This window comes from Salmo trutta, chromosome 12 (genome assembly GCF_901001165.1).
Source record: "Salmo trutta chromosome 12, fSalTru1.1, whole genome shotgun sequence".
Classification (NCBI taxonomy): Eukaryota; Metazoa; Chordata; class Actinopteri; order Salmoniformes; family Salmonidae; genus Salmo; species Salmo trutta.
In genome coordinates, this window is record NC_042968.1 from 66,955,287 (window position 1) to 66,982,007 (window position 26,721).

Consider the following 26,721-nt stretch of genomic DNA (forward strand, 5'->3'; position numbering starts at 1 on the left):
AACACTCATCATTACCACCCTCCAGACACTGACAACGTAGACCTACAATACAGATATACCATCTTAGATAAAATGAGAAACAGAAAATAAAACAGACCAACTTCTTCCACAGAGGGGTCCCACGGAGGGAGGGGGGGGGTGTTAGCGGCAATACCTCAATTAGGATCTCAATAAGGCCGACACCACAGGGAATAGGAGTGAACCACAAGCATCTAAAAACGCTGCGATGAATCATTTTCCTTCCTGAACTCTACGTTGTTTCTACATCTCCCTTGACACTGCAGGGACTTCCTCAGAGGGCTGCTTCATTGCGGTGCATTGCACACAGGGCTAGGTTGAAGGCAGTCTCTTATAGGACACTTCAGTGACTGTCTGCTTAGCTATGCCATGTTGACCCTGGGTAGAGATGCAATGTTGAGGGAGGAGAGAACAATAGCACAGTCACAGCTGCATTAATTGCACTTGTCTAACTCATAAATCACCTCTCATACGAACACACATATACACATAGAAATACCCATTTGTACACACATTCTCATCTACACCCTCTCTCAAACACACACCAGCAGACAATGTAAATGCTGAAAGGGCCTGCCAACTCCGATAGCTTTCACATAATGCCTGTAGGATCCAACATCCATCCTGCCACTGATAGGAATGCAATATAATCGGAATCAAAAGGGGGGACGAAACATTTGTGAAATAACCACTTATCATGATGTATCACACACACGCAAAGCAAGTAAGCAAGTATAGGGTGGGAAAGTGGGGCGAGTTTAATCTGTTTTGGTGTTTTCATTAAACATAGAGGCCAGGATCAATAGGGAAAGAGCGGTGAGTAGCAAAAAGAGAAAACATGACTAACAACAGCAAGGTAGGCTTCACTCATACTCACTTCACAAACGAGTGCCCTCTGCCACTTACTCACCCAGGATTTCAAAATGATCTACAAACTCATTCGTCCCCACTCATCTTTTACTCGCCTTTTTCATTTCACTAAGATACACTTTGTTCCAGAAACACTTTACTGCTCTTCAAATGAAACCCAAACATTTTAGTAGAATATCCTCTAGCTTATTGTATCGGAGCAGTCTGCTGCCTCAAACCCACACAGAATACACAAAGTCCAGTGAGTTGGATGGGGACTCATTGCTTTCCCCTCCCTCTTCTTTACAGGTGCTGCAAGGGGCTAGTGCTTCATTAGAACATCATTGACATCTGGGTTGTTAAATGGGTACAATCATTTAGCTTGAAGGGCTGCATAGAAAATGGCACATTAACATGTAGTAAAACTCGTCCCAGTAATCATTAATTAGCTTGCCCTTTCACAAAGGGGAGCCAGGCCTGTGTTCTAGGGGAGATATACTAATTGTCTAGGAGTGGTAAAAAAGGCTTTTTAATATACTAGAGCTGGAGATGGAGCTCTTCTGTTGTAGTGGAATCATAACATACAATATGAGAAGCATAAAAGTACATTATGGAAATAGTTGTGATACTCATCATTGGGGCCAGGAGCTTTTCCTGATCACACGACCTGACCAAAACAAACTCAAAAGATGGTAATAGATGTCATAATTGTTGTGTTGTAAAACAACTCTAATGATTCAGCCAAGTTTGAAAGTAGTACTTTGGGAAGGCAGGCATCAGAATTACTTATTTTCCCAGGTTACTGTCTGGCAGATGCACTGACAGGAGGCCCATCTTGGTATTTGATAGAGCGGCTGTCTGTTTGCACAAACGTGAATTTTCGGATGGGTACCTCAATCTGGACAGATAGATAGAGGGATGAATTTAACGTCTAGACAAATGAATCACACAGAAACAGGAGAGAGAGGTATCACCTTTAGTTTTAATCAATCCAGAGGCCATTCTGAAAACAGTAAGGGATGGACATCTATGGATCTGACTGATGGGAAAGGAGGGGATGGGGATATGGAGGGGAATAGGGATAGGGAGGGGATTGGGATGGGGGGGCAAGTCAGGAGTTATGCCATGTAGCCGATTACTATTCCATCTGGAACTCAGCAGCTCATGTCATTGAAGTGAAGTTTAGTGTATCCGTATACTACAATCCCTATATTACTATTCCATTTTTTAAAATTATGTCATAACAATGTTATTTCAACCAGTTTGTGGTTGTAAAGATGTTATTTCAACCAATTTTCTCCACTGGGATACTATACTTATCTACCCCAACCATTAGTTCTGATAATAGACCTGAACTATACTGTGTGTTTGGGTTTTATGGCTCAGTGTTAGTGTAATAATCTGCAGTTATTATGGTCTTTCTGAAAGAGAAATAAATAGATCCAAATTGGGGATTAAAACAAGATATCAGAAGTTATGCTCACCAACAATTACATGTAATGTAGGTTCAGAATTAAACTAATGACATAAGGAGTGTGAAAACCTGCATGTAGGCTACAGGTTTAAACTAGACATTCAAATCAGTTGAGTGAATCAACAAAATAATGTGACAAACAGTAAGGAGGAGACGTTGGTGTTGCTTTCTATTAATAAAGAGATAACGAAAGAAAATACAAGTAAAAAAGTAAAGGAGATTTAAAAAAAAAAAAATAAGGAAAAAGGAAAAGAAATTAAGAAAAATGCTAAGTAATATCTGGAGCTCAGCTATAAAATGATGTCATGTCGTTGTGAGAGAGGCATGTGTCTCATAGGGAAGACTGTGCAGTATGTACACATTTAATTCTGATGGATCAACAGGAATTAAGCCAGGCTTGGGCTTTGTTTTCACTAACATGCATGTTGGTCTCTGGAGAACAAAAATGTAACTCAAAAAGAAGGACAGACTAAAGAAATATGTACAAAAATACAGAATACTTTACAAAATGTTGTCTCACGTATTTCAAACCAGTCTTTCTGCTCGACTTATTTACAACTTTGATAGCTTTGAACACTATTCTCATAGAATCTATAATTGCTTAACATCAGAAAAGCCGAGAGCTTCATGTGGACGCAAAACAAATTTATATTTTTTATGACTATTTTACAGATTTTAAGAGTTTTCAGGGCATGACTAGAAAAAGCAACCACATCATATACAATAGTAAAGGAAATCATGATTTTAAAAGTTAACAAAGAGAGCTGCGCATGATAACAAAATGAAACACAGTGCATTCAGAAAGTATTCAGACCCCTTCACTTTTTCAACATATTGTTACGTTACAGCCTTATTCCAAAATTGATTCAATTGTTTTTTCCCTTATCAATCTACACACAATACCCCATAATGACAAAGCAAAAACAGGTCTTCTTGGGTATGACGCTACAAGCTTGGCACACCTGTATTTCGGGAGTTTCTCCAATTTTTCTCTGCAGATCCTCTCAAGTTCTGTCAGGTTGGATGAGGAGCGTTGCTGCACAGCTATTTTCAGGTCTCTACAGATATGTTAGATCGGGTTCAAGTCCGGGCTCTGACTGGGCCACTCAAGGACATTCAGAGACTTGTCCCGAAGCCACTCCTGCTTTGTCTTGGCTGTGTGCTTAGGGTTGTTGTCCTGTTGAAAGGTGAACCTTCGCCCCAGTCTGAGGTCCTGAGCAAGGATCTCTCTGTACTTTGCTCAATCCTGACTAGTCTCCCAGACCCTGCTGCTGAAAAATATCCCCCACAGCATGATGCTGCCACCACCATGCTTCACCGTAGGGATGGTATTGGCCAGGTGATGAGCGGTGCTTGGTTTCCTCTAGACGTGATGCTTGGCACTCAGGCCAAAGAGTTCAATCTTGGTTTCATCAGAGCAGACAATCTTGTTTCTCATGGTCTGAGAGTCCTTTAGGTGCCTTTTGGCAAACTCCAAGCGGGCTGTCAAGTGCCTTTTACTGAGGAGTGGCTTCCGTCTGGCCACTCTAGCATTAAGGCCTAATTGCTGGAGTGCTGCAGAGATGGTTGTCCTTCTGGAAGGTTCTCCCATTTCCACAGAGGAACTCTATAGCTCTGTCAGAGTGACCATCGGGTTATTGGTCACTTCCCCGACCAAGGCCTTTCTCCCCCGATTGCTCAGTTTGGCCGGGCAGCCAGCTCTAGGAAGAGTCTTTGTGCTTCCAAACTTCTTCCATTCAAGAATGATGGAAGCCACTGTGTTCTTGGGGACCTTCAATGCTGCAGACATTTTTTGTTACCCTTCCCCAGATCTGTGCCACGACACAATCCTGTCTCGGAGCTCTATGGACAATTCCCTCGACCTCATGTTTTTTCTCTGACATGCATTGTCAACTGTGGGACCTTATATAGACAACTGTGTGCTTTTCCAAATCATGTCCAATCAATTGAATTCACCACAGGTGGACTCCAATCAAGTTGTAGAAACATCTCAAGAATGATCAATGGAAACAGGATGCACCTGAGCTCAATTTCGAGTCTCATAGCAAAGGGTCTGAATGCTTCTGTAAATAAGGTATTTCTGTTTTTTATTTGTAATACATTTGCAAAAATGTCTAAAAACCTATTTTTGCTTTGTCGTTATGGGATATTGTGCGTAGTTTGAAGTGGGAAAAATATAATTGAATTCATTTTAAAAATAAGGAAGTGAAGGGTTCTGAATACTTTCTGAATGCACTGTTAGCTTTTCTTTAATTAAAGACAAGGGAACAGACATCTAAACTAATTAAAGTGACATTCAAGTTCACAAATTCCCACATATCCAATGTGGTGTCATGGCAATTCCCACCCCCCACCTCATTTATGATCATCAACTATTACAACAGTTACCATGGAAACAACACTTGCTGGAATGTTCCATCTTGTTGTCATGGCGAGGTACAGTGCCAACCAGTTTCAGTAAAAAGCACCCCTTACTCCCTTCTTACTCTGAAGGCATTCGGGTGAGTTAGAGTTACTCATTTGTCCACAAAAAATCAAGCCCTCTATACAATGTTTTTTGTAGCATTCTCGTTCAATCTCTCCATGTAATTCCGGAGCTCTTGCGAGTCCCCCAGCTCGATGTCCGGACATACCCACTTAATGTCGGTGGTCTCTCCGAGTGCCAGCGGGCTTAGAACTGGGCATCCATTACTGATGTTGGCGAAGGTGGTAAATTTGACCCTCTTCCTCTTGGTGGTGGGTGAGTTGAGTGACTCGTTCCTGCCTCCCGGGCAGCCTCCCTGGGCACTGCCCTTCAGAACACCGCCGTTCAGCAACTGGCTGCCTTCTTCCAGGGTGCTGCCCAGCTCGTCCTGCTGCTGCTGCAGACACAGGCCCTCCTCCTGGCCAAGCCACACCCAGTCGTGGGCATGGGGCATGGCCTCGGGGGCCTCCAGGGGCAGCTCTTTATGGCGGTACTTGAGGGCGTAGGAGATGCAGTTGATGAGGAAGACCAGGATGGCCAGGCAGAAGACCCCCAGCAGTGCGTACATACCAATCTCCAGGTCAGTGAGGCTGCGGCGTGATGACAACAGATCCTCGTCCGTGCTGCGGCCCCGCGGCAACTCTTCCTGGGCAGGGAACTCAGAGAACCCCCCAGGGACTCTTCCGTCGGCCGACAGCCTGTCCCCGTTGGGCCTCACTGGGATAGGGGCCTTGACTGTTGTGGCCCCCCGGTTCATGATCCCAGCCTCAATGTCAGAGATGGAGCCTCCGTAGTAGGGCGGGTCTGGTCGTGTTTTGCCTCCAGGGTGGCTGTATGGCTCCTCAGAGCGGCCAAACCTAACGCAGACATTTCCCACCCCGGCTGCCAGAATGGTGCGTCGCTTTGTTTTCTGGCAGATCTCTGATGATGTCATCTCCACACGCACCAGTAACCCCTGACCTTCGCCGTTTGCCACGATGACCGGCCACTTCCACTCCGCGCTGCGCCGTACCGACACCACCTGCTCGTCCAATGAGGTGGCTGTGAGCACAAATTGGGCGGGGTCATAGTGGTCCAGAGGGGTCATGGAGCCGTCGCTGAATTGGAGCCAGGCACTGATGAGGGACTCCTGAGGACACACACACATAAACACACATGAATAAACATGCACACACAAAGACATCGGAGTTCTTCTATCATAAGGGTAAACTCCAAATAAATCTGTCTTAGTAGTGCCTCAACAAAACCAATCTCCACCCACATGTCTACTCTAAAACACCAACTCCCCATGGGACACATAACTGCTGCAGGTTTAAAAGGAAAGCATGCTTCCCTGTCATAATATAAAAGTGCTACTATGTTACTACACAGTAGAAAATGGTATCAGCAGGAGTCTAATCTTTTCATCTTCATCAAGAGAGAAAAAGAAAGAATGAGTGAGTGTAGAAGTAAAGAGAGAGAGAGAGAGGACCGCTGCAGATGTAAATATATGTTTTAATAGCCAGTTTTAAAAGCAGAGAACTTCAGATGAGAAGAAGGACTCTGCAGCTGTTCCTCTGAAAATATGTCATAGTTTCAGAAAATGACATCTCCATTGAGATTAGATCAAAACTTTGACATTAGAAACACATCATATTCACTATAAAGGATCAAATGGCAGCAAATGTGACTCCACCTATTCCAGCTGAGAAAGTTGCAGTTTAGCTTTATAGATTGCTCATATATCTCATATAATTCCCATATATCATTTCTATCTATGTGTGAACATATTATATATTTGGTGCATTAGGTTGCTGAGGCATGTGTGCGTGGTAACCTGTTTGAGTTTCTGCATGACTTCCTGTGTGGTAGCAGTGGCGACTATGGCCCTGTTACTCCCTGGGCTGAGCTGGAGGGACAGAGAGAGGCCAGACACCAGCTGCACTCCCAGCTCTGTCACGCTCACTTTCTCATCCAGAACCCTGACCATCCGCTCAGCCAGGATCAAGTCAGACAGAGGAGACATCACCTGCAACATCATACACACACATTAGTATACAAACAGACCCCCCCCCCCCACACACACACACACACACACACACTTGTATTGGTTCACATCACCTGCACAAGCATTTACATTCAACCCATCATGATAAATGATGTACAGGGACGCGCGAAGACGTCAACATGACAAGCTTATATTGGCACTCAAGAAAGAACATAATTGACCTCCTTAGAGGAAACACCATGACCCAAGTTCTTTATTACTGTTCAGTGCTCATATGACCCAAAACAAGATGATGCATGTACTGTACCCTCAATTGCATCTGCGATCGCCAGCCACACTCTCAAAGACGCACACACACAAACTCCGCCTGCGTCTGTCTGACTGGCAGTTCCCTGCCTCCCGGGGCTGCTGGAGATGTAAGCATGTAAATGTGTGTGATGTGTGATGAGAAGGGAATCCCTCCCATCTGCTCCTATTAGGTCTGAGTCTCCTCTCCACCCTTCTCCTCTTCTCCACCACCAGCCCCTACACAGACCCACGCCTCCACCCTGCCATAATGTACTGTCAGCACTGATCACTGCCTCATCTGTACAGCAATGGTTCCCAATCTGTGGGGCGCACCCCCGGGGTTGGGGGGGTGCAAGGGCCCCCCCAACAAAAAAATATATGTTTTTAAAGGATTATTCTTGATAGTTGTAATAGTAGAATGCACAAGGTGCAATTTCAAAATTAGGTAGGGCATCATCAGTTTCTCTTGTCATGTTAGTCATTGCATACCTTAAAGAGACATTAATAACTTGTCAGAAATGTCCAGATCAACAAGCCCATGTCAAGTAACGTTTTTTTATTTAGGGTTTTAGCCCATGGATATTGTTGTACTTTTTTGGTCACTCAAATATCACATGTATACACATTAGACATGGCAAAATGTATAGAATTGCAAGAAAATTAGCTTTAAAACTGCTAAAGATTTTTTGCACCCCATGACAAAATGTGTAGAATTGCAGGAAATAAGCTGTATACCTGCAAAATTCTCTCCACCAACAAGAAGGGTGTGATCAGTTTGTGTCATGAACAGTTCTTATACCCATAGAAATAGACATGGTGCATGTTGGTCCCCAATGCTGGAAGGGGGGCCCATAGTGAAACACTTTGGGAACCCCTGCTGTACAGGACCACAGGCTGGGCCAACACACTTCCCATCCACAACACTGTACTGTTAGAGCTGCACGGTTGCATGCTCACCACATAGGTAAACACACTGGGAACACACAGGGCCAGCCGTGTAGATCTGTGTACTGTGACACCTCTAGGGCTGGGTCATAGGTCAACATATGCTGTCATGATCATATAGGTAGAGTTACCTTGTTGTTATCTTGATGTTACCTTGGTGCGTTTAGGTCTATTTAGGACAATTTTATTATCTAAGTGGGTACATTGTGTCACTGGTCAGATTAAGCCAAAAGCTTTATCCTAAAATCCAGCAGAACACATACCACCACATTCTCATCCAATGTCCTTTAATCTACTCTAGAATAAAGTGAAATAAAATAATCATTAAATAAAAGTAACTAACAAAGTAAAGAGGGGTACATTATTTAAAAGGGATACTTCGGGATTTTGGCAATGAGGCCCTTTATCTATTTCCCCTGAGTCAGATGATACCATTTGTATGTCTCTGTGTCCATTATGAAGGAAGTTAGAGGTAGTTTCACGAGTCAATGGTAACTTGCATTAGTGCAATGACTAGAAGTCTATGGGTACCTGCTGGCATGCTACGACTTCCAGTCATTGTGCTAACGTTAGTTAGCATTGTCTCGAAAAACTACCTGTAACTTCCTCAATATCCTCAAGATTATCTCAATATCAAACAATTTGTGGGTAACGATTAAGTTATATACTGTGTGTGGAAAACTGAAAACTAGCCGTTATTGGCAGAGACATTTGAAACTCTCTTTCTTTTTGGTTTTAAAACTAATTTACCACCTGGGGGTGTCACCAGGCAGGCCAAAACTCCATCCCACCAAGACAGGCTGAAATTTCAGGCGGTCTTTTCAATAGCTCTTACACCAGTGGAGGCTCCTCAGAGGAGGAAAGGGAGGACAATCCTCCTCAGTGAATTTCATAAAAATAACAATTGTAAAACATTATAAAAGTTATCATTTTTAGATAAAACTATACTAAATACAGTACCAGTCAAATTTTAGACACATCTACTCATTCAAGGGTTTTTCTTTACTTTTACTATTCTCTACATTGTAAAATAATAGTGAAGACATCAAAACAATGAAATAACACATATGGAATCATGTAGTAACCAAAAAATGGTATACCACCCCTACCTTGTCACAACACAACTCAAATGCGTTAAGAAGAAAATACATTCCACAAATTAACTTTTAACAAGGCACACCTGTCAATTGAAATGTATTCCAGGTGACTACCTCAATGTAGAAAATAGTAAAAATAAAGAAAAACCCTTGAATGAGTAGGTGTGTCCAAACTTTTGACTGGAATTGTAAATTAATTTATTAATACACACTGTTTTGCGATGAAGGTCTACAGTAGCCTCAACAGCACTCTGTAGGGTAGCACCATGGTGTGGCCGGAGGACAGCTAGCTTCCATCATCCTCTTGATACATTGACTTCAATACAAAACCAAGGAGGCTCATGGTTCTCAACCCCTTCCGTAGACTTAAACAGTAACTATGACAACTTCCGGAGGATGTCCTCCCACCTATCAGAGCTCTTGCTACATGAACGGACGTCCACCCAATCAAAGGATCAGAAAATGAATATAGTACTGAAAGCATAAGCTACAGCTAGCTATCACTGCAGTGCATAATATGTGGTGAGATAGAGAGAGACAGAGAGATTGTATTTTTTTTGCACTTTCAGTTTCACTTACTTAGCTAGCAAATGCAGCTATCTAATTTAGCCTACTCGAACACCTTGCTCAAACAGAGGGATGCTGTGCTAATTATGAGTATCCAACACAACACTGAAACTCTTCCAAGTCAAGGTAAGCTTTTGGTTATACTAATTTATTGCCACCGGGGCCTGCCAGTGTAACTGCTAAACTGCTAACTGAGTATACACTGTAACGTTATTGCATGATTGTAGCGGGTTTACTAACATGCTAGTTATTAGCAATGTTGACTATGATGTTACTTTAGCTAATATGGTGACAATGATGTAGGCAGTGTGGAGCACTTGATATGATATGGTTTGACTTTGAATGTTTTTTTTGATTGGTCATAAACAGCTGATGAGTTGTATTGAAGTCCACAAACATTAGGGAAAAGGTGAGAGGAGGAGAGCGCATAGATGCGAGAAGGAATATAACGTGGCTGCTATGAATGTGAACTGTGTTTAGCGTGACCCGAGGTGTATTCATTCTGCCGATTCTGTTGAAAAACGGTCTGTCAATGTCTGTCACCTCAACATTTTCTCTCGACCTGTGTGCACCTACGGTGTAATCTTTCATTCATAGGCTACGTTATAGCAACCTCATGAGTGTCATGTAGTAGCCTAAACCTATCGATGTTACATTGAACTGGGTGAATGGAATATGAATGACAGTCATCCAATATGCTGTAATAGAAATAAAGCCATGCTCATTCAAAAAATATATTGCCGTCCCTCATCTTAAACAGCATTGACCACCACTGTCATACACTAAAAGGGCATTATCGTAATGTTCACAATTTCACAGTATTATTCCAACCTCATAGTGTGCAAATATATATTAAACACAGGTAAATCATGTTTTACTGCACTGGGCCTTTAATTGCATCTGTTGGTGACATTGTAAAAACATGAATAACAAAACATTGAACCATTCAATGCTGCATTTGAAGCTTTCAGTAAGCTTTTCCCTGCCGTAGTTACTAATGGAAGTGTTAGGGCTTGGGAAAAGCAGTGATTGTGGCTTTTAAAGCTAATAACCGGTTTGTCTGAGGTAGAGTGATTTATCAATTTAGCGGCAGCGCGAACCGCACTGCAGGCAGAGATGTATCTGACACATGAAATGGCTGGATTTTTGGTTACTGTGGAGACCCAGGGCAATCTGCTCCCCTTTCATCAGAATTCCCTTTGATAGTTTGATTCCAAGACCCTCCATGCCAATTGCAGTGATTGCTCTGCTTTTTATCTGAATTTAATTCCAGACAATTGAAGACCCTCTTGTTTGTAGATGGATCTAAAATCACTCCAGTGAACAAAGAGGCAATTTTGCTATCAAATAAAACTTCACAGCTTCTCTAACAGCATTGTCAATACTCCTTTGAGGCTGCTGCATGTGGGTTTCTCTGAGTGCCAGTGTGTGTGCACTTCAGGGGGGAGAGGAAAACATTGATGAAGAGAGACCGAAAAGCATAGTGTGTTCTGTTTTGTGTGTTTCTATGCATGTGAGTGATCAGCATAAGGAGGGGAGGATTAAAACATTACATTTTTTTACTTTGTGTGTGTGTGTGTGTGTAATAAGCCACCTATAATAGCAGGGCAGGGACATGATGGCTTCGTAGCAGAGTGAATGATCACAGGGTAAACAGCTTTGACATCATAAAGTGCCTCTCCACTGTTATTGAGTCATAGTTATTCTCAAACCATCCTAAAGAGCACACACAAATAGAGGGACAATACAGTGCAACCATTGATATAATTTCCATCTATTTCCCAATAGATATCTTTGCTGCGTGTTTCTGTCTGTGGGCCGGGGTCTCCAATGGAAATGAGAAATGGTTCTCAACTGACCAACCTGGGTAACGTAAAGGTAATAGGGTATTGGACACCAACAACAATAAGGAGAGGATATGTATGTCCATGGATCAGGCCTTGGAAGAGCTGTTGTGTTATTGGGGAAAACGTTGATCGATTGTATTTTACACCGTAAGTGGGCACCCCTCAACGCCCTCCAGAGGAGCCTGCTGTTAGTAATGATCTACATGGGATGGGGGGTGTCTGGTGGTGTGTGTGAGCCTACACGCCCTCTGAGACTTAGCAGCCTTTACTGGGCGTGCTGCAGGCTCACGTTGCTTTGTCAGTCCCTGATTGGCTAAGTGTTTGTGCTGTGCCGAGATCGATTTGGTAACCTTTTTTAAAAGCCCCACTCGCAAAGAGCCTCCGTTTTCTTTGTGTTTTTCCAAACGTTTCTTTTGCACTACCCATTCTCTATTATTTTGTCCAAGCAGGCACTCTTTATCTCTTACTCTCGCTTCATCATAAGGTTTCTCTCTGTTCCTAGCTCTCTCACACACACTGAAGCTCTCATTACCACTCTTTCACCCCACGATCTCTGTCTCTCCCACTTTCGATCACACTCTCGCCATTTCACTCACACTCAAACGTTCAGACTGCTGTATCACTCTTTAATCACTTCTCTCTCTCTCTCTCCCTTCATCTCCCTCTCTCTCACACCTGTAGTTTGGCTGTGCCAGTGTTGAGGCCCATCAGGACCTGTCCCTCCAGTAGATAGGCCACACGTTGGTCCTCCACCCTCAGTAAATCCTGGACCAGGTCAGTCACGTCCACCTGCCAATCACTGCCCAGCAAGAAGTCCTGTTGGCCATTTCCGTCAACTCCCAGGGCCACAAAGTGTGTGAGGACACGCACCGTGGTGCTCTGGTACTGGGGTACACAGCCACTCTCTGTCCTCTCACTGTCACTTTCATCACCATCATCCGCACTCACCCTCTCATACCTGGAGAAAATAAGAAGGGAAAAAAACAGCTTGGAAAGAAGCAGAATAAAAGGAGCATTTAAGTAGGAAAATGTAGAGCAAATCAACAGTTTACTGCAGTTAACACAGACATATTTGGACGTGGGTATTCGTCAACTCCGAAGCACAGATAAAATGATCTCAATGCAACCTAATTTCTGGCCAAAAATATGGTCACATGCAAGGTGAAACTGTTTGATATTTGAGAAAGTCTGTATTTTACAGTATATATCAAATAGTTCTCTACGCTGTTCTATTCTATTCCTGTATGCATTGACGCTGGTAGAGACGAGAAGCAGGTGCAGGGAGTGAACATTTAATAGCAACGGACATGGAAAAGGACAGGACAGCGTCTGGACATGAACACATAACGACAATAATGCTGACACAGGGAACAAACGGGGGAGAAGACAGTTATAGACGGGGCAAACAACAAAGGGAAGGAGTCCAGGTGAGTCCAATGAGCGCTGATGCGCGTAATGATGGTGACAGGTGTGCGTAATGAAGGGCAGCCTGGCGCCCTCGAGTGCCAGAGAGGGAGAGCGGAAGCAGACATGACAATTCCTCCATTACTCTAAATTCACTGTCTCTATATTCTCCTCCATTTTATTCCATTGTTTGAATTAAACAAGGGATTGAAACCCTGTTACTTTTCCTACTAGCACTGTCTTTGCTGATAACTACTTTATTGAGGGAAAATATACTAACTACAACTGCATACAGTTTGTTGTTGTCTCCCCTAGCTTTCTTAAGATGAATGCACTAATTGTAATTCACTCATGATAAGAGCGTCTGCTAAATTACTAAAATATAAATGTAAAATCTATAGGGACCCAGTGTTTTTCATCTACTATGATTAGACCCATTCAGCAGCAGTAGGATGAGGTAAAGTACAGATCAGGGAGAGGTAACCCTGTTCAGCCCAGTGATAGAGAGCGTGGCCCAGGGAATCTAACCTCCTGTAAATGGTGGAGCACTGTGACAGACAGTCAACAAAGAGGCTATTACCCTGACGCCACTCAACTCTCCATTCTCTCTAAACTCTTTACCTCCCATTCTCTCGCTCTACTCCTACATTATGTGTTTTGTCATTCAAGTCTCTTTCTCGCTTTTCACTGAATTCATTCTCTTTCACTGAATTCAAACACCTTTCTGTCGCTCTTTCTCTCTTTCTCTACTCCCACCCTCCCTTCCTTTTTGTGCCCTGGGCTAGGTCAGGTGGCCGGGGGAAGTGTGATACTGACAGCTTCCATTAGGTTAATGAGGTGTGGCCATCCAGGCAGAAAAACAGGCTGACAGGTTAACATGCTGGACCTGCCCGGGCTCTCCATGCCTCCCCCCACCACCCCATTCACCAGCGTGACGACACTTACATGGCAGCCTAACTCAGGTGACATTAGCGGCGGGCAGCAAAAAAAAAAAAGAAGTGGGCGAGGCATGTTCTCACGGATGGCATTCAGGCCAGATAAGGTCTGGTCGTGTAATAAGCTTGCTTCCAGAAGCACAATATGACTCGACTGGCTCTCTCAGCTCTCCTACCCACTGGACAAAACCACTCAGGGGCAGATGTGTTAGAGTGCCACCTGGTGGCCTGGCTACTGAAAAATCTACAGAACACATGGCTCAACCTAAAAAACATATGCATCAAGCTAGGATGTCATATTTTCTAGAAAAACGGTTCTTTCTATAACAACGAGAGAAAATTAAATACAGACTCCAACTCTAGTCTTTGCTCTCTTTCTTTCTTGTTCAGACATGCCTTTGCCACCAATCAATCTCGCCTTCACAACAAACAGGAACAAGGTTGACTGCCTTTGTAAGAACTTTTACAGAATGTTGTGGAGGTGAGGACAGAATTGTCAGACACGTTAGTCTTGCGTCTGGCTGACAGAAAGTGAGTCACAGAGAGAATTGACTGAGAGTCACAACAGTAATTGAGAGTCATATTCTTAAGCCTCTCACAACCCCTCGGAGAGAGCATCTGAGTCACCGGCGTCACCTGGGTATCCAGAGAACAGCGGTGGCCATAGAGAGGGAGCGTAATACCGGACAGGTGTAGGCGTCATGATTAAGACATTAGCATCATCACAGTTATTCTAAACCTCCAGATGAGGATGGACTTATATGTGGGCAGACTGGTGCATTAGGTTCCAAGGCTACTTAGAAAATAAGTGGTAAATATATGAGAGGTGATGGTAAAACCACTTTAATTAACATGATGTTTGAAGATAATCCTTGAATCTTAGTTTTTTACTCTGCACCACAATTATTATGAACATCTGTTTCCCAAGCAGTATGAACCAGGTAACACATCTCACTGTCTGGTAAAACCACATACCTCTTGTTGCCAGCGGCCACCGGGACCCTCCAGCCCTTGATCTGGCTGAGCTCGGGGTCAGCCACGTCAATGACCAGGGGGAGGCTGGGCATCCACACACTCATCTCCAGCTGGGCGCTCAGGTAGCTGTAGGTGAAGTTGAGCACCGTCCTCATCCTCCCCCTCGTCTCCTTCCCGTTCACAAACACATAGTCACAACGATCCGACACCTGGGGGGGAGAAGGAGGAGAAATAGGGAAAAAATGATTAAGAGAAAGAGCAACTAAGAGCAACAAAAGCAACTAAGTTTGACATTTAGGCTAATGCTTTATGAAAGAATACGATGCAACATTTCGTATTATTTTAAGGGCCAAGAGTTCTAAATTATTTCTATGCAAATATTAGTCATGCAAGTTTGTATGGCTAGAGGAAGAAAATGTTTTTATGTTTATATCCTTCAAAAGAAAATCAGCCATTTCCAAAGATTTTAAATCTCTCCCTCTGCTCTGTAATGATTTTGATGACAGACTTGGCATTCTTTGACCATACCCTTGAAGTCTCCATTCAAGTGTGTGTGTGTGTGTGTGTGTGTGTGTGTGTGTGTGTGTGTGTGTGTGTGTGTGTGTGTGTGTGTGTGTGTGTGTGTGTGTGTGTGTGTGTGTATGTGCGCATGCAGCCAGATCATTCAAGATTGACTTTGAAATTGGATGTCTAGGGCAACAGTGAGCGCCATCAATTAGGCTTGGGTTTTGCTAGTGCATTGTGGACAGGGATGGTGGACTGGCGTAATCTCATGACTCCCGTGACTCTGGATCTGAAGATCGCGTTTTCAATCCCAGAGGAAGACCATTTATTTTTTTGCCTATCCCAAACCTTTACCCTTAACTTAACCATTTGTTATGAATGCCTAAACTTTGTTTTAACCCTATCCAAACCTTAACCCTTAACTTGAAAACATTTTGAAGTTTGACGTTTGGATATATGGATCGATGCTGAGCAGGAGGATCAACCCAGGGTGTAAAATAAACTTCTAAATGTTACGTTTGGAGAAACGTGGGTGGGAGTAACATCAGAATCTGAAGTGAAATTGGTAAAAACGTGATATATTGTTGGTGTGTGTGTGTGCATACTGACAAGGCCAGTGTGGAGAAATGGACTTAAAATTATTAACAGATGGAGCAGAGAAAGACACAAATCCCAAATGCCAATCAAAAACAAAACCCTAACTTCAAGCCACTTCACGATTGGCTGAATCCGCTCCGTCTCCTCCAATCAGCTCCAAAGCCACTCACATACAGTGCCTGCAGAAAGTATTCCCAACCCTTTTTCCACATTTCATTGTGTTACAGCCTGAATTTAAAATAGATTAAATTGACATTTTGTGTCGCTGGCCTACACACAATACCCCATTATGTCAAAGTGGAATTATGTTTTCAAAATGTTTACAAATTAATAAAAAATAAAAAGCTGAAATGTCTTGAGCCAATAAGTATTCAACCACTTTGTTATGGCAAGCCTAAATAAGTTTAGGACAACAAATGTGCTTAACAAGTCACATAGTAAGTTGCATGAACTCACTCTGTGTGCAATGATAGTGTCTAACATCCTATATAAATCCGCATATAAATCTGGCAGGTTTTTTTGCATTGGATGCTTCTCAATCCACAGCATCCACGTGTTGCACTTCCACATCTGCTGAAAGGTGACAAAGCTAGTGCGGTGTTTGTCAGACCATGAGAGATCTTCTCACAAAATCGTCTACAGCGTCCAAATCGTTTGGCCTATAAACGAATTACCCCTTTATGGGAAGATCAGACTCTCACAAACATGATGGTGTTCTCCATTTTGCTATATGACCCTACAAGCGTCTTTGGACTCGTCTGAAGTAGATACACCCGATCTTCCAATTTCTTTCTGTAGTGTCCAAACGGTGTGGGCTACACACTAATATGACCCCTCTGTGTAAACTCCCACGAACACATACATCTTGGTTGTTTAGGATGCCCACAGGCCTCACAAGACTCACCTGAAGGTCCCCCATTACCAGTTGAAAAAATGAATGGAAGTACAGTGCATTTGGAAAGATTTCAGACCTCTTGACCTTTTCCACATTTTGTTATGTTACAGACTTATTCTAAAATTGATTCAATTGTTTTTTCCCTCATCAATCTACACACAGTACCCCATAATTACAAAGCAAAAACAGTTTTTTTTATTCAGACGCGATGCATGGCATTTAGGCCAAAGAGTTCAATCTTGGTTCCATCAGATCAGATTCTTGCTTCGCATCGTCTGAGAAGCCTTTAGGTGCCTTTTGTCAAACTTAAAATGGGCTGTCATGTGCCTTTTACTAAGGAGTGGCTTCGGTCTGGCCACTCTACCTTAAAGGCCTGATTGGTGGAGTGCTGCAGAGATGGTTGTCCTTCTGGAAGGTTCTCCCATCTCCACAGAGAAACCATCTGTTGTTCCGTGTAGTCAATCTGTTATTCAATATGTTTATATGGGCTAATACTAGTAAGGCCAAATATAATTGTTCATCAAATAATTTTTTTATACTTCAAAGGGTCTTAAAATTCTAAATCAAATAGCAAAAATTATCCTTGGTATGACTGCCTTAAAACAACTCCATATGGCTTAGTAGAAGCCCCCCCCCCCCCGGCTTAGACTGGGCTTAGACTGTTTAGTGCCAGAAATAAAGAGTTAAATAATGTACACGTCAAAAAAAAGGTTTCTTATATCGTTCAGGTATAGGACAGACAATTCAGTACAAACTTCTTTCGATTTCTTGGGGGGGACTATCTTTTGTTCTATTTAGTGAACCTGTTATTCAATGCTTTTGTATGGGCTAATAGCAGTAAGGCAAAATACACTTTTCCATAAAAAAATGTTTGTATATATATTTATTGATACTTCAAATGGGTCCTAAAATTCTAAATCCAATAAACAAAATGATCTTTTGCATGACTTCCTTAAAACAATTCCATAAAGCTTTGTAGACAGTGCTTGGACTGTAATGGGTTAACAGACTTTTTGAATGACAATAAGGACAATAACCTAAAACACAAGGCCAAATCTTCACTGGAGTTGCTTACCAAGAAGACGGTGAACGTTACAGAGTGGCCTTGAAGCATTTTGACAATAATAATGGGAAATGTTGCACAATCCAGGTATGGAAATCTCTTAGAGACTTACCCAGAAAGTCACAGCCGTAATCACTTTCAAAGGGGCTTCGACAAAGTACTGACTCATGTGGTGTGAATGGTATTTCATTTTCAATACATTTGCTAACATTTCTAAAAACATGTTTTCACATTGTCATTGTGGGGGATTGTGTGTAGATGGGTGAGAGAAAAAAACTATTTAATAAATGTTTAATTTAGGCTGTAACACAAAAACATTTGGAATAAGTCAAGGAGTATGAATTCTTCCTGAAGGCACCGTATGTGGCCACTGAACCACAGATGGACCAATGCCATCGTAGGGTTAAATCACTTGATCAGGCATGTCTTCTTTCACAGAAGCCTTGGAGGACAGATTTTGTTTTAGTGTCTCCATATTCAACAGCTTGTCAAAGCCTTTCATTTATAATAACAACCATTTTCCATTCATCTGAAGCTTTGGATGGAGTGATAATGAACATGGGCATCACTGTTTACCTCAGCATATGCCCACAGTTTGGATGTGCAATTAGTCTTTTATAAAACTAGTCAAAAGCAGACTATCATCACTCTTCGCTGGACGTGTCTTGGCAGTTTTGTATACAAATTATTTCAGACCACCCACTCGTCATAGCACCAATCTGACAGTTTAGGCTTCTCTGTCAGCTCAACCTCTCTCTCTTCTCTTGCTCTCCTTTACTCTCTCCTTCTTACTCTTGCTCTCTCTTCTCTCTGCTTCTCTTCTCAGTCTTGTATCTTCATTTAACTGTCATAAAAGCAGGCTGTGCCTTAGAACCTACATTAACCTGGGTGAAGCTTCTCCCTCCCTCGCACCCACCCACCCAGGTGTCGACACGCATCTCTGCATACCTGGCAGCTCAAGGACAGCTCAAGCTTAACCTCAACAACATGGAACTGCTCAGGGTCTCCCTAGTGGTGCAATGGTCTAAGGCACTGCATCGTGGTGCTAGAGGCATCACTACAGACCCGGGTTCGATCCCAGGCTGTATCAGAACCTGTTTGTATAATACAAACGGAAACTACCTTGACACCAGATCCGTTTTCCAATGAGAGGAAAGGGGCTCCTTAACACACTGGCATGACCTTTGACCTTTCTGAGCTGTGAGATAGCCAATAGGGAAGTCACAGTCCTCAGTAACGACACTGGGTGCAATTACGGTTGGCCATGGCTGCTTTCACAATGCTCATCAGAAAAGAATGCCAGAAGTCAGGCAAAAATAGACAGGAGAGAGGGAACAGACACTCCCCAATCAACGCTGCTGGGGAGCTAATATGAGAAATGCTTAATATATCTTAACTATAATTTGGGTGGGAGGCGAGGAGAGGGGGTACAACGAACTGTTCCTAAAGCCTCTCTAATGGGGGTGCTGTGGGGAGGACTTCTCTCCAGAGGTCAACATCGCTCAGTGGATAATTAAACCTACTGAGAGCTCTCACTCTCTAACTTTCTTTCACACAAATAACAATCTACACACATACTGTGCATAATCATACACATACACAAATGCACACCCCCACGCACACACACACATACAGAAATTCCCCGCTCACATTATCATAACCTAAGCAATTATCAGTGTGTGCTGTTTGAGACAAAAACTGTGAGGGAAGTGGAGAGCAGAGTGCTCTCTGTCTATCTGTAGTGAATAGAATCCGCACTATAGATATAACATTATTATTATCAGCATTATCACCATTTTAATTAGCACTGGGTCTATATCTAATTAGGGTACCTTAACCAATCTACTTGGAAAAGATAATTAATTAAATTATCACAAACCCTCAGCATATGGTTATTCTGCCTAACAAGGTTAGAGTATGGTGTTACTCAATATACATACGTACATGTTCACACCAAATTTGGGTTTAAATAGTATTTACAGGTAGGCCGGGTTGCACTTTTTCCATTAATTATAACAAGCAAGCTTAATCAAGCACAGATAGGTTCAAATACTATATTAAATGATTTCAAATACTCAAAAGTCGGGTACACAGAACCACATGTTGTTTATTCTGTGTTGTACTAAAGGGCACAGCTTCCATTCATCAGAGCCACTCTACAGGTGTCAGATCTTAATATGACCCATTTCATCACAGGCGGAAAATAATCCTGCAGCAGGAGGATTTGAATAAATATTTAAAATGTATAATTGCCGCCAGGGGGCAGCTGGAAGCGGTGTTTGTAGATTATAAAATGCAGTACCTACTTTAGGAGGCTATGGTGTGAGGAAGGCTCTGCAAAGCAACCGACCTCATACATCATGTATTCTCATGGCTTGTCAAAGCATTGTGACCTGCTGTAGGGCAGTGGTCTGACCAGCACACTTCATCTCTGAGCATAAGGAGTTTGCGCCCAGCGCTGGGCTATTGTTTTGACACTTTGTATGAATGGAAACTTATGGTGGTGTAGCATACCTTTATTATTTAACCAATGCAAAGGCTGCTCCCCTGCCTGCCTCCAAAAAGCGCCTACCCTAGTAGGTAGCACTTTTCTAGTAGGTCACTGCTATTTGAGATGGGATTTGTAGGTAGCACTTTTCTAGTAGGTCACTGCCATTTGAGATGGGATTTGTAGGCAGCACTTTTCCAATAGGTCACTGTCATTTGAGATGGGATTTGTAGGCAGCACTTTTCCAGTAGGTCACTGCCATTTGAGATGGGATTTGTAGGCAGCACTTTTCCAATAGGTCACTGTCATTTGAGATGGGATTTGTAGGCAGCACTTTTCCAGTAGGTCACTGCCATTTGAGATGGGATTTGTAGGCAGCACTTTTCCAGTAGGTTACTGTCATTTGAGATGGGATTTGTAGGCAGCACTTTTCCAGTAGGTTACTGCAATTTGAGATGGGATTTGTAGGCAGCACTTTTCCAGTAGGTTACTGCCATTTGAGATGGGATTTGTAGGCAGCACTTTTCCAGTAGGTTACTGCCATTTGAGAGGGGATTTGTAAGCAGCACTTTTCCAGTAGGTTACTGTCATTTGAGATGGGATTTGTAGGCAGCACTTTTCCAGTAGGTTACTGCCATTTGAGATGGGATTTGTAGGCAGCATCACATGATAACACGTTCACATTCCGCCAAAAGCGAGACGATTGTAGCCACATTGTAGCCCCTGTAGTAGAATGAGCAACTATTTCAGTAAACAACTATCCCAAATTGGAAATATCTGACACAAACAATAAGTAAGCAAGTAACAGAATCAATCTCCTCAGTGCCTGTTAATGAAGGAAGTTGACACCGACCAGAAGAATTATCCAACATTATAGGCTCCTCGTCTCGCATATTGCTTGGTCTGCTGCTCTATCGTTGTGGACATTATCGGTAAGCTTGCATGCATGATATCATACAGGCAAAAATGATTTTATGGCTTTAAGCAATTTACTGACTGTTTAAGAATGATTAAGGGGCTCCCGAGTGGCACAGCGGTCTAAGGCACTGCATCTCAGTGCTAGAGGCATCACTACAGACCCTGGTTCAATTCCAGGCTGTAACACAACCGGCCGTGATTGGGAGTCGCATAGGGTGGTGCACAATTGGCCCAGCATGGTCCGGGTTAAGGTTAAGCCCAGTTAAATATAAAATAAATGAAAATTAATAGACAGAATAGTGGTGTTTCACTGAGAAGCTAATATTGCATTAGAGCTGCTGTTTTTTTCTGCAAATGAATAGGCTTGCATTGTGATTAATTCATACAACTATCACACCCCTGCATATTATTAAATGACACGATGTTCAAGATAACATGGTTTTATATTTGTTGATTACTCATAGGAAACTAGGCGTATGTCACACGTCAAAACTTCACAGGAGAGGCATTTGAATGGCAGAAATGCCTTCTGGAACATGTGAACTTTCATGTGTCTTAATAACAAAATTGTATGACATCTGTAAATACAAATACAATTGTTAAATTACTAGTTGGTTTAGCCACAGAAAAAGTCAGGAACAATCCCACTAACCATGATTGGCTGAGATAATGGCTGGACTGGACATGCCAAGAGACGAGTTTGGATTGGTCTGCCATGTAGCACGCCTCTGTCTATAACATAAACTGCTCAGTATGTGTAGGCAATCCTTTCTACGTAGCTTTTTTGAAAGATACTGTATCGCGAAGAACTGGAAAAAAGTGTTGCTAATCCTCACCACTTTCTGGAGGACCGAGTTTTGAAATCAGTGGAAGGCCCAGTGGAAGCAGATTATGATAGCAAAGGAGATGGAGAAAATTCTGCATTTGATTGCAAATATGTGGGGGAGTCGAAAAAAGAACAGACAGAAGGCTGTTGCATAAAACACCTGTCTCCGCATCACGTCTTCAAACTAAGGTCAACCATGGCATGCATGACAGAGAGGTAGAAGTGTTGTGATTAAGACAGTCTTGCTAGCTACATTTTCAGATAATATACATTTCAAATTTTGTCACATAGTTCTTTTCATTGCAAGTTAAATTGTCCGATTAGCTAGCTAGCTAACGTTAGCTGTCTGGCTTGCTAGCTAACGTTAGCTGTCTGGCTTGCTAGTATGATCTGTGTATTAATATTATTATTATTATTATATTATTCGTATCTCAGAGTCATTCCCATTGCTAGTTATAGCCTAATGTTAGCTAGCTAACTAACATTGAATGTAGTTGGTTAACTTTAGCTACCTGAAGATTCATGCAGGGTAGTAACGTTATAAATTGGGACCATGGTTCATTGTTTAGCTAGCTAGCTACATGTCTTAACAAAAGACTCCACTATGCAAGTAACCATTTCACTGTACAGTTTACACCTTCTGTATCCTGTGCATGTGATAAATAAACAGGGATTTTATTTGATATAGTGTGTGTATTCCAGAGACGGTAATGTGAAGAAGAACATGACCTGCATCAAAGTCAAATTAGGATATACATTAGGCCAACGAGACAGTGTCCGAGTTAAAAAATTCTCCAGTAGAATATCCTGCTTTTATTTTGCCACACTCACAACCGTAAGCTATTTTCTGTAATTAGCTTGCCATTAACTTGTAAATAAAGATCCTGTTGTGAGTTTATTTTCCTGTAATAATGAATAAAAATGAGCTAAAGTTAATAAGAGGTTGTCAGCTATATGATATGGTTATTATTTGACTTGGCTAGCTAGCTAACTTAACATTAAGTTAACCCGCCTGCTTTTTTTTGCTCACCGACTAAGTACCCACTCCAACCTCCATGGCCTGAGTGCTGCCCCAGCCCCCAAGCCCGACAGCCCCTGCTTGGACTTGGAGTGCCCTTTGCTTTGATGGAGGCATCCTTGTGCACCTGGTAACCTGAAACAAGCTCTGTGCACCTGGTGACCCGCACGCTTTTATCCACTCAGAGACTAAGTCCCCAACCCAACCTCCACAGCCTGAGTGCTGCCCCAACCCCTGAGTCCGGCCGCCCCTGCTCGGACTCTGAATCCCCAACCGCCTTGGGGGAAGCCTCCTCATGCTCCTGGTGACCTTTTGACTTCCACAGTAAGTCCCAACCTGACTCACAGTCCCAAAAGAGGACGGGCCCGGGCGGATGGGCAACCACCACCTAGCCCCCTACCTATCCAGGGCCCAATGTCAATGTCTTATGCCTTCTACCCACCTGCCTAGGCTCTCTCACACTCTGTGTCTGGCCTCTGGCCCCTGGCCCTTCTCCGTGCACCTGGTAACCCATAAGTAAAGAAGGAGTATGGTGGAGGAAGATGCCTTCTGTCTCCGACAAAAGCTTGGATCGAGTGCTGACTTTCAATAGATCGCAGCGGGTGAGCTGCTCTGCTACGTATGAAACCCTAACACAGAATCAGGTTGTCTACAAGTGATTTAGCACCAGGTTACCCACAAACATGCAGTGTGCATCAGGAGAGGGGCGGCAACTCATCCGGCCACACCCTAACCTCGTCACAAACTGCTCTACTCACCATCCATAAGAGGCAGGCTATCCGGGAAGATCTGCTGCGCTACGGTATCGTTACGTTTAGGGGGGATTCTGACTTAGAAGCGTTCAGTCATAATCCCACAGATGGTAGCTTCGCACCATTGGCACCTCAGCCAAGCAAATACACCAAATGTCTGAACCTGCAGTTCTTCTCGTACTGAGCAGGATTACTATTGCAGCAACACATTATCAGTAGGGTAAAACTAGCCTGTCTAACAACGGTCTAAACCCAGCTCACGTTCCCTATTAGTTTGTGAACAATCCAACGCTTGGTGAATTCTGCTTCACAATGATAGGAAGAGCCAACATCGAAGGATCAAAAAGTGACGTCGCTATGAACGCTTGGCAGCCACAAGCCAGTTATCATTGTGATAACTTTTCTGACACCTCTTGCTTAAAAGCCAAAAATTCAGAAGGATCGTGAGGCCCCGCTTTCACAGTCTGTATTCATCCTGAAAATCAAGAACAAGCCAACTTTTGCACTTCTGCTCCACGTGAAGTTTCTGTCCTCCCTAAGCGGAGTGGGTCGCACCTGGCTCGAAAAACGATAAGAGTAGTGGTATTTCAACACTTGTTCTACACCTCTCATGTCTCTTCACAGTGCTGGACTAGAGTCAAGCTCAACAGGTTCTTCTTTCCCCACTGATTCCATCAAGCCCGTTCCCTTGGCTGGGGTTTTGCTAGATAGTAGGGAGGGACAGTGGGAATCTCATTCATCCATTCACGCGCGTCACTAATTAGATCACGAGGCATTTGGCTACCTCAAGAGACTCTAAATTATGTCCCGCCGTTTACCCCCGCTTCATCAAATTTCCTCACTTTGACATGAGGGGGTCACAGTCACCCCACGGGTGATTTGAGTGCGACGGCGACAGGTGGGTACGCTCCTTTTGAATTCCATCAAGTTGACATTCAGTGATACGTGCCCAGTGGGAACCTAGGCTTCTTCTGTCCGTTTTATGGTTCCACAGCAAATCAATGGGTGTGGATAGTACTACCCAGATCAAATGTAGGCCTTCCTCCCCAGACAAGCTGGAGATACCTCTCCCCACTTCATAGGCAATGAGCCAGATCCATGCAATGCCCTATAACTGCGGGGCCAATGGGTTTAGTCTAGTGAGCGTAGAGGAGACCTCCCCGCCTACAATGTGTGGGGCCGGCGAGCGCCGTAGCTGGGGAGATCTGTGAGAAGGGCCCGGCGAGCGTCCAGAGTTGCAACTGCCAACTGCCGGACCCAACCCCCCACCGGTCCGCCTTCGGCCCGCTGATGGACACCACCCCGACGAACCCCCACAAGCAGCCGCTTGCGAGACCACGCACGAGAGACCGCACAATGAACTTCAAATGGTGGCGAGAGGAGGGCGACAGAGCAACTGCTCCCCCAGCCGCAGTTCGAGCCCAGCCCCGCTTCGCACCCCAGCCCGACCAACTCAGCCCTTAGAGCCAATCCTTATCCTGAGGTTACGGCTCTTTTTTTCCAACTTCCCTTATCTACATTGTTATAACATGCCACAGGTTGTTCACCTTGGAGACCTGCTGCGGATATGGGTACGGCCCGGCGTGAGATTTACACCTGCTCCCCCGGATTTTCAAGGGCCAGGGAGAGCTTACCGAATGCCGCCGATACCGCAACGCTTTCCAGGCCTTGGGCCCCTCTCTAGGGGCGAACCCATTCCAGGGAGCCCTATCCTTCACAAAGAAAAGAGAACTCTCCCCGGGGCTCCGACCAGCTTCTCCAGGATCGGTCGCGTTACCGCACTGGATGCCTCGCGGCGCCGTCTCCGCCAGTCCGTGAACATTTTGAAAGTAGTTTGAGGTCAGTAGGTCACATTACCAAGGAGCTACTGAAATTAGAAAGTTTTTAAAAAATATGTAAAAATGTGTTAGATGACAATGGACAAACTAAAGGGTGTGCAATGTATATGCCTGCTGATTGTACATTCTGAACCTTGTTTGAGTCCAGTAGGTCACATGACCAAGGAGCTATTGAAATTAGAAAGTAAAAATAAATTCATGTAAGGGCAGTCAATGGACATTCTGAACCTTGTTTGAGGTCAGGAGGAGCTATTGAAATGAGAATCATTGAAAAATATTGAAAATTCATGAAAAACTAAAGGGTGTGCAATGTATAGGCCCACTGAGTGTACATTCTGAACATTGTTTGAGGTTAGTAGGTCACATGACCAAGGAGCTATTGAAATTCAAAATTCATACAAAACCATGTGAGATGAAAATGGACAAACAAAAGGGTGTGCAATATAGAAGGGCAGTCAGTGGACATTCTGAACCGTGTTCGAAGTCAGTAGGTCACATAACCAAGGAGCTATTGAAATTAGAAACATTGAAAAATTGTTTTAGGAGTAATGGTTAGAGCTATTGAAATTAGAAAAATTAGATTTGTCACTATGTTGACAGTCCCTAACTGCTGTTGGTGGATGTAGAGAAAACTACAGGCGAATATCCATTTAATATCCAACCTGACTCTGTCTTTACCTCAGTTGAACACATCAACAACTGCCTCCCACATAACATTGTTACCTATCGCTCCACAAAAACCACGGCCATTGCAGAGCAAGCGAAACAAATACTTCAAGGTCTCAATACAAGTGATGTCACCAACTGGAACACTACTAGCATGCACCGCTAACTAGCTAGCCATTTCACACCAGTTACAGTCACCCCCCTTTGACCTCCTCCTTCTTCACAGAAACCAGTCCAACTGAGTGATCCAGCTGAGTGATCCAGTTCAACAGCATTAATTTAACAGTGTTGCTTTCATCCCTCTCC

At 43.4% G+C, this 26,721-nt stretch overlaps 1 protein-coding gene across 1 annotated transcript in view; it reads right to left on the reverse strand.

Moving 5' to 3' along the window:
• Nucleotides 1-4,431: 4,431 nt before the first annotated feature.
• LOC115204021 (transmembrane protein 132D-like) overlaps nucleotides 4,432-26,721 on the reverse strand; it is a 188,308-nt gene continuing 166,018 nt past the window's right edge. Inside the window, exons 6-9 of the mRNA XM_029769235.1 lie at nucleotides 14,851-15,059; nucleotides 12,212-12,494; nucleotides 6,622-6,813; nucleotides 4,432-5,934 (exon numbers count right to left, since the gene is read on the reverse strand). Coding sequence (XP_029625095.1) covers nucleotides 4,885-5,934; nucleotides 6,622-6,813; nucleotides 12,212-12,494; nucleotides 14,851-15,059 — 1,734 coding nt within the window. The 3' untranslated portion in view covers nucleotides 4,432-4,884. The remainder of the gene's footprint in view (nucleotides 5,935-6,621; nucleotides 6,814-12,211; nucleotides 12,495-14,850; nucleotides 15,060-26,721) is intronic.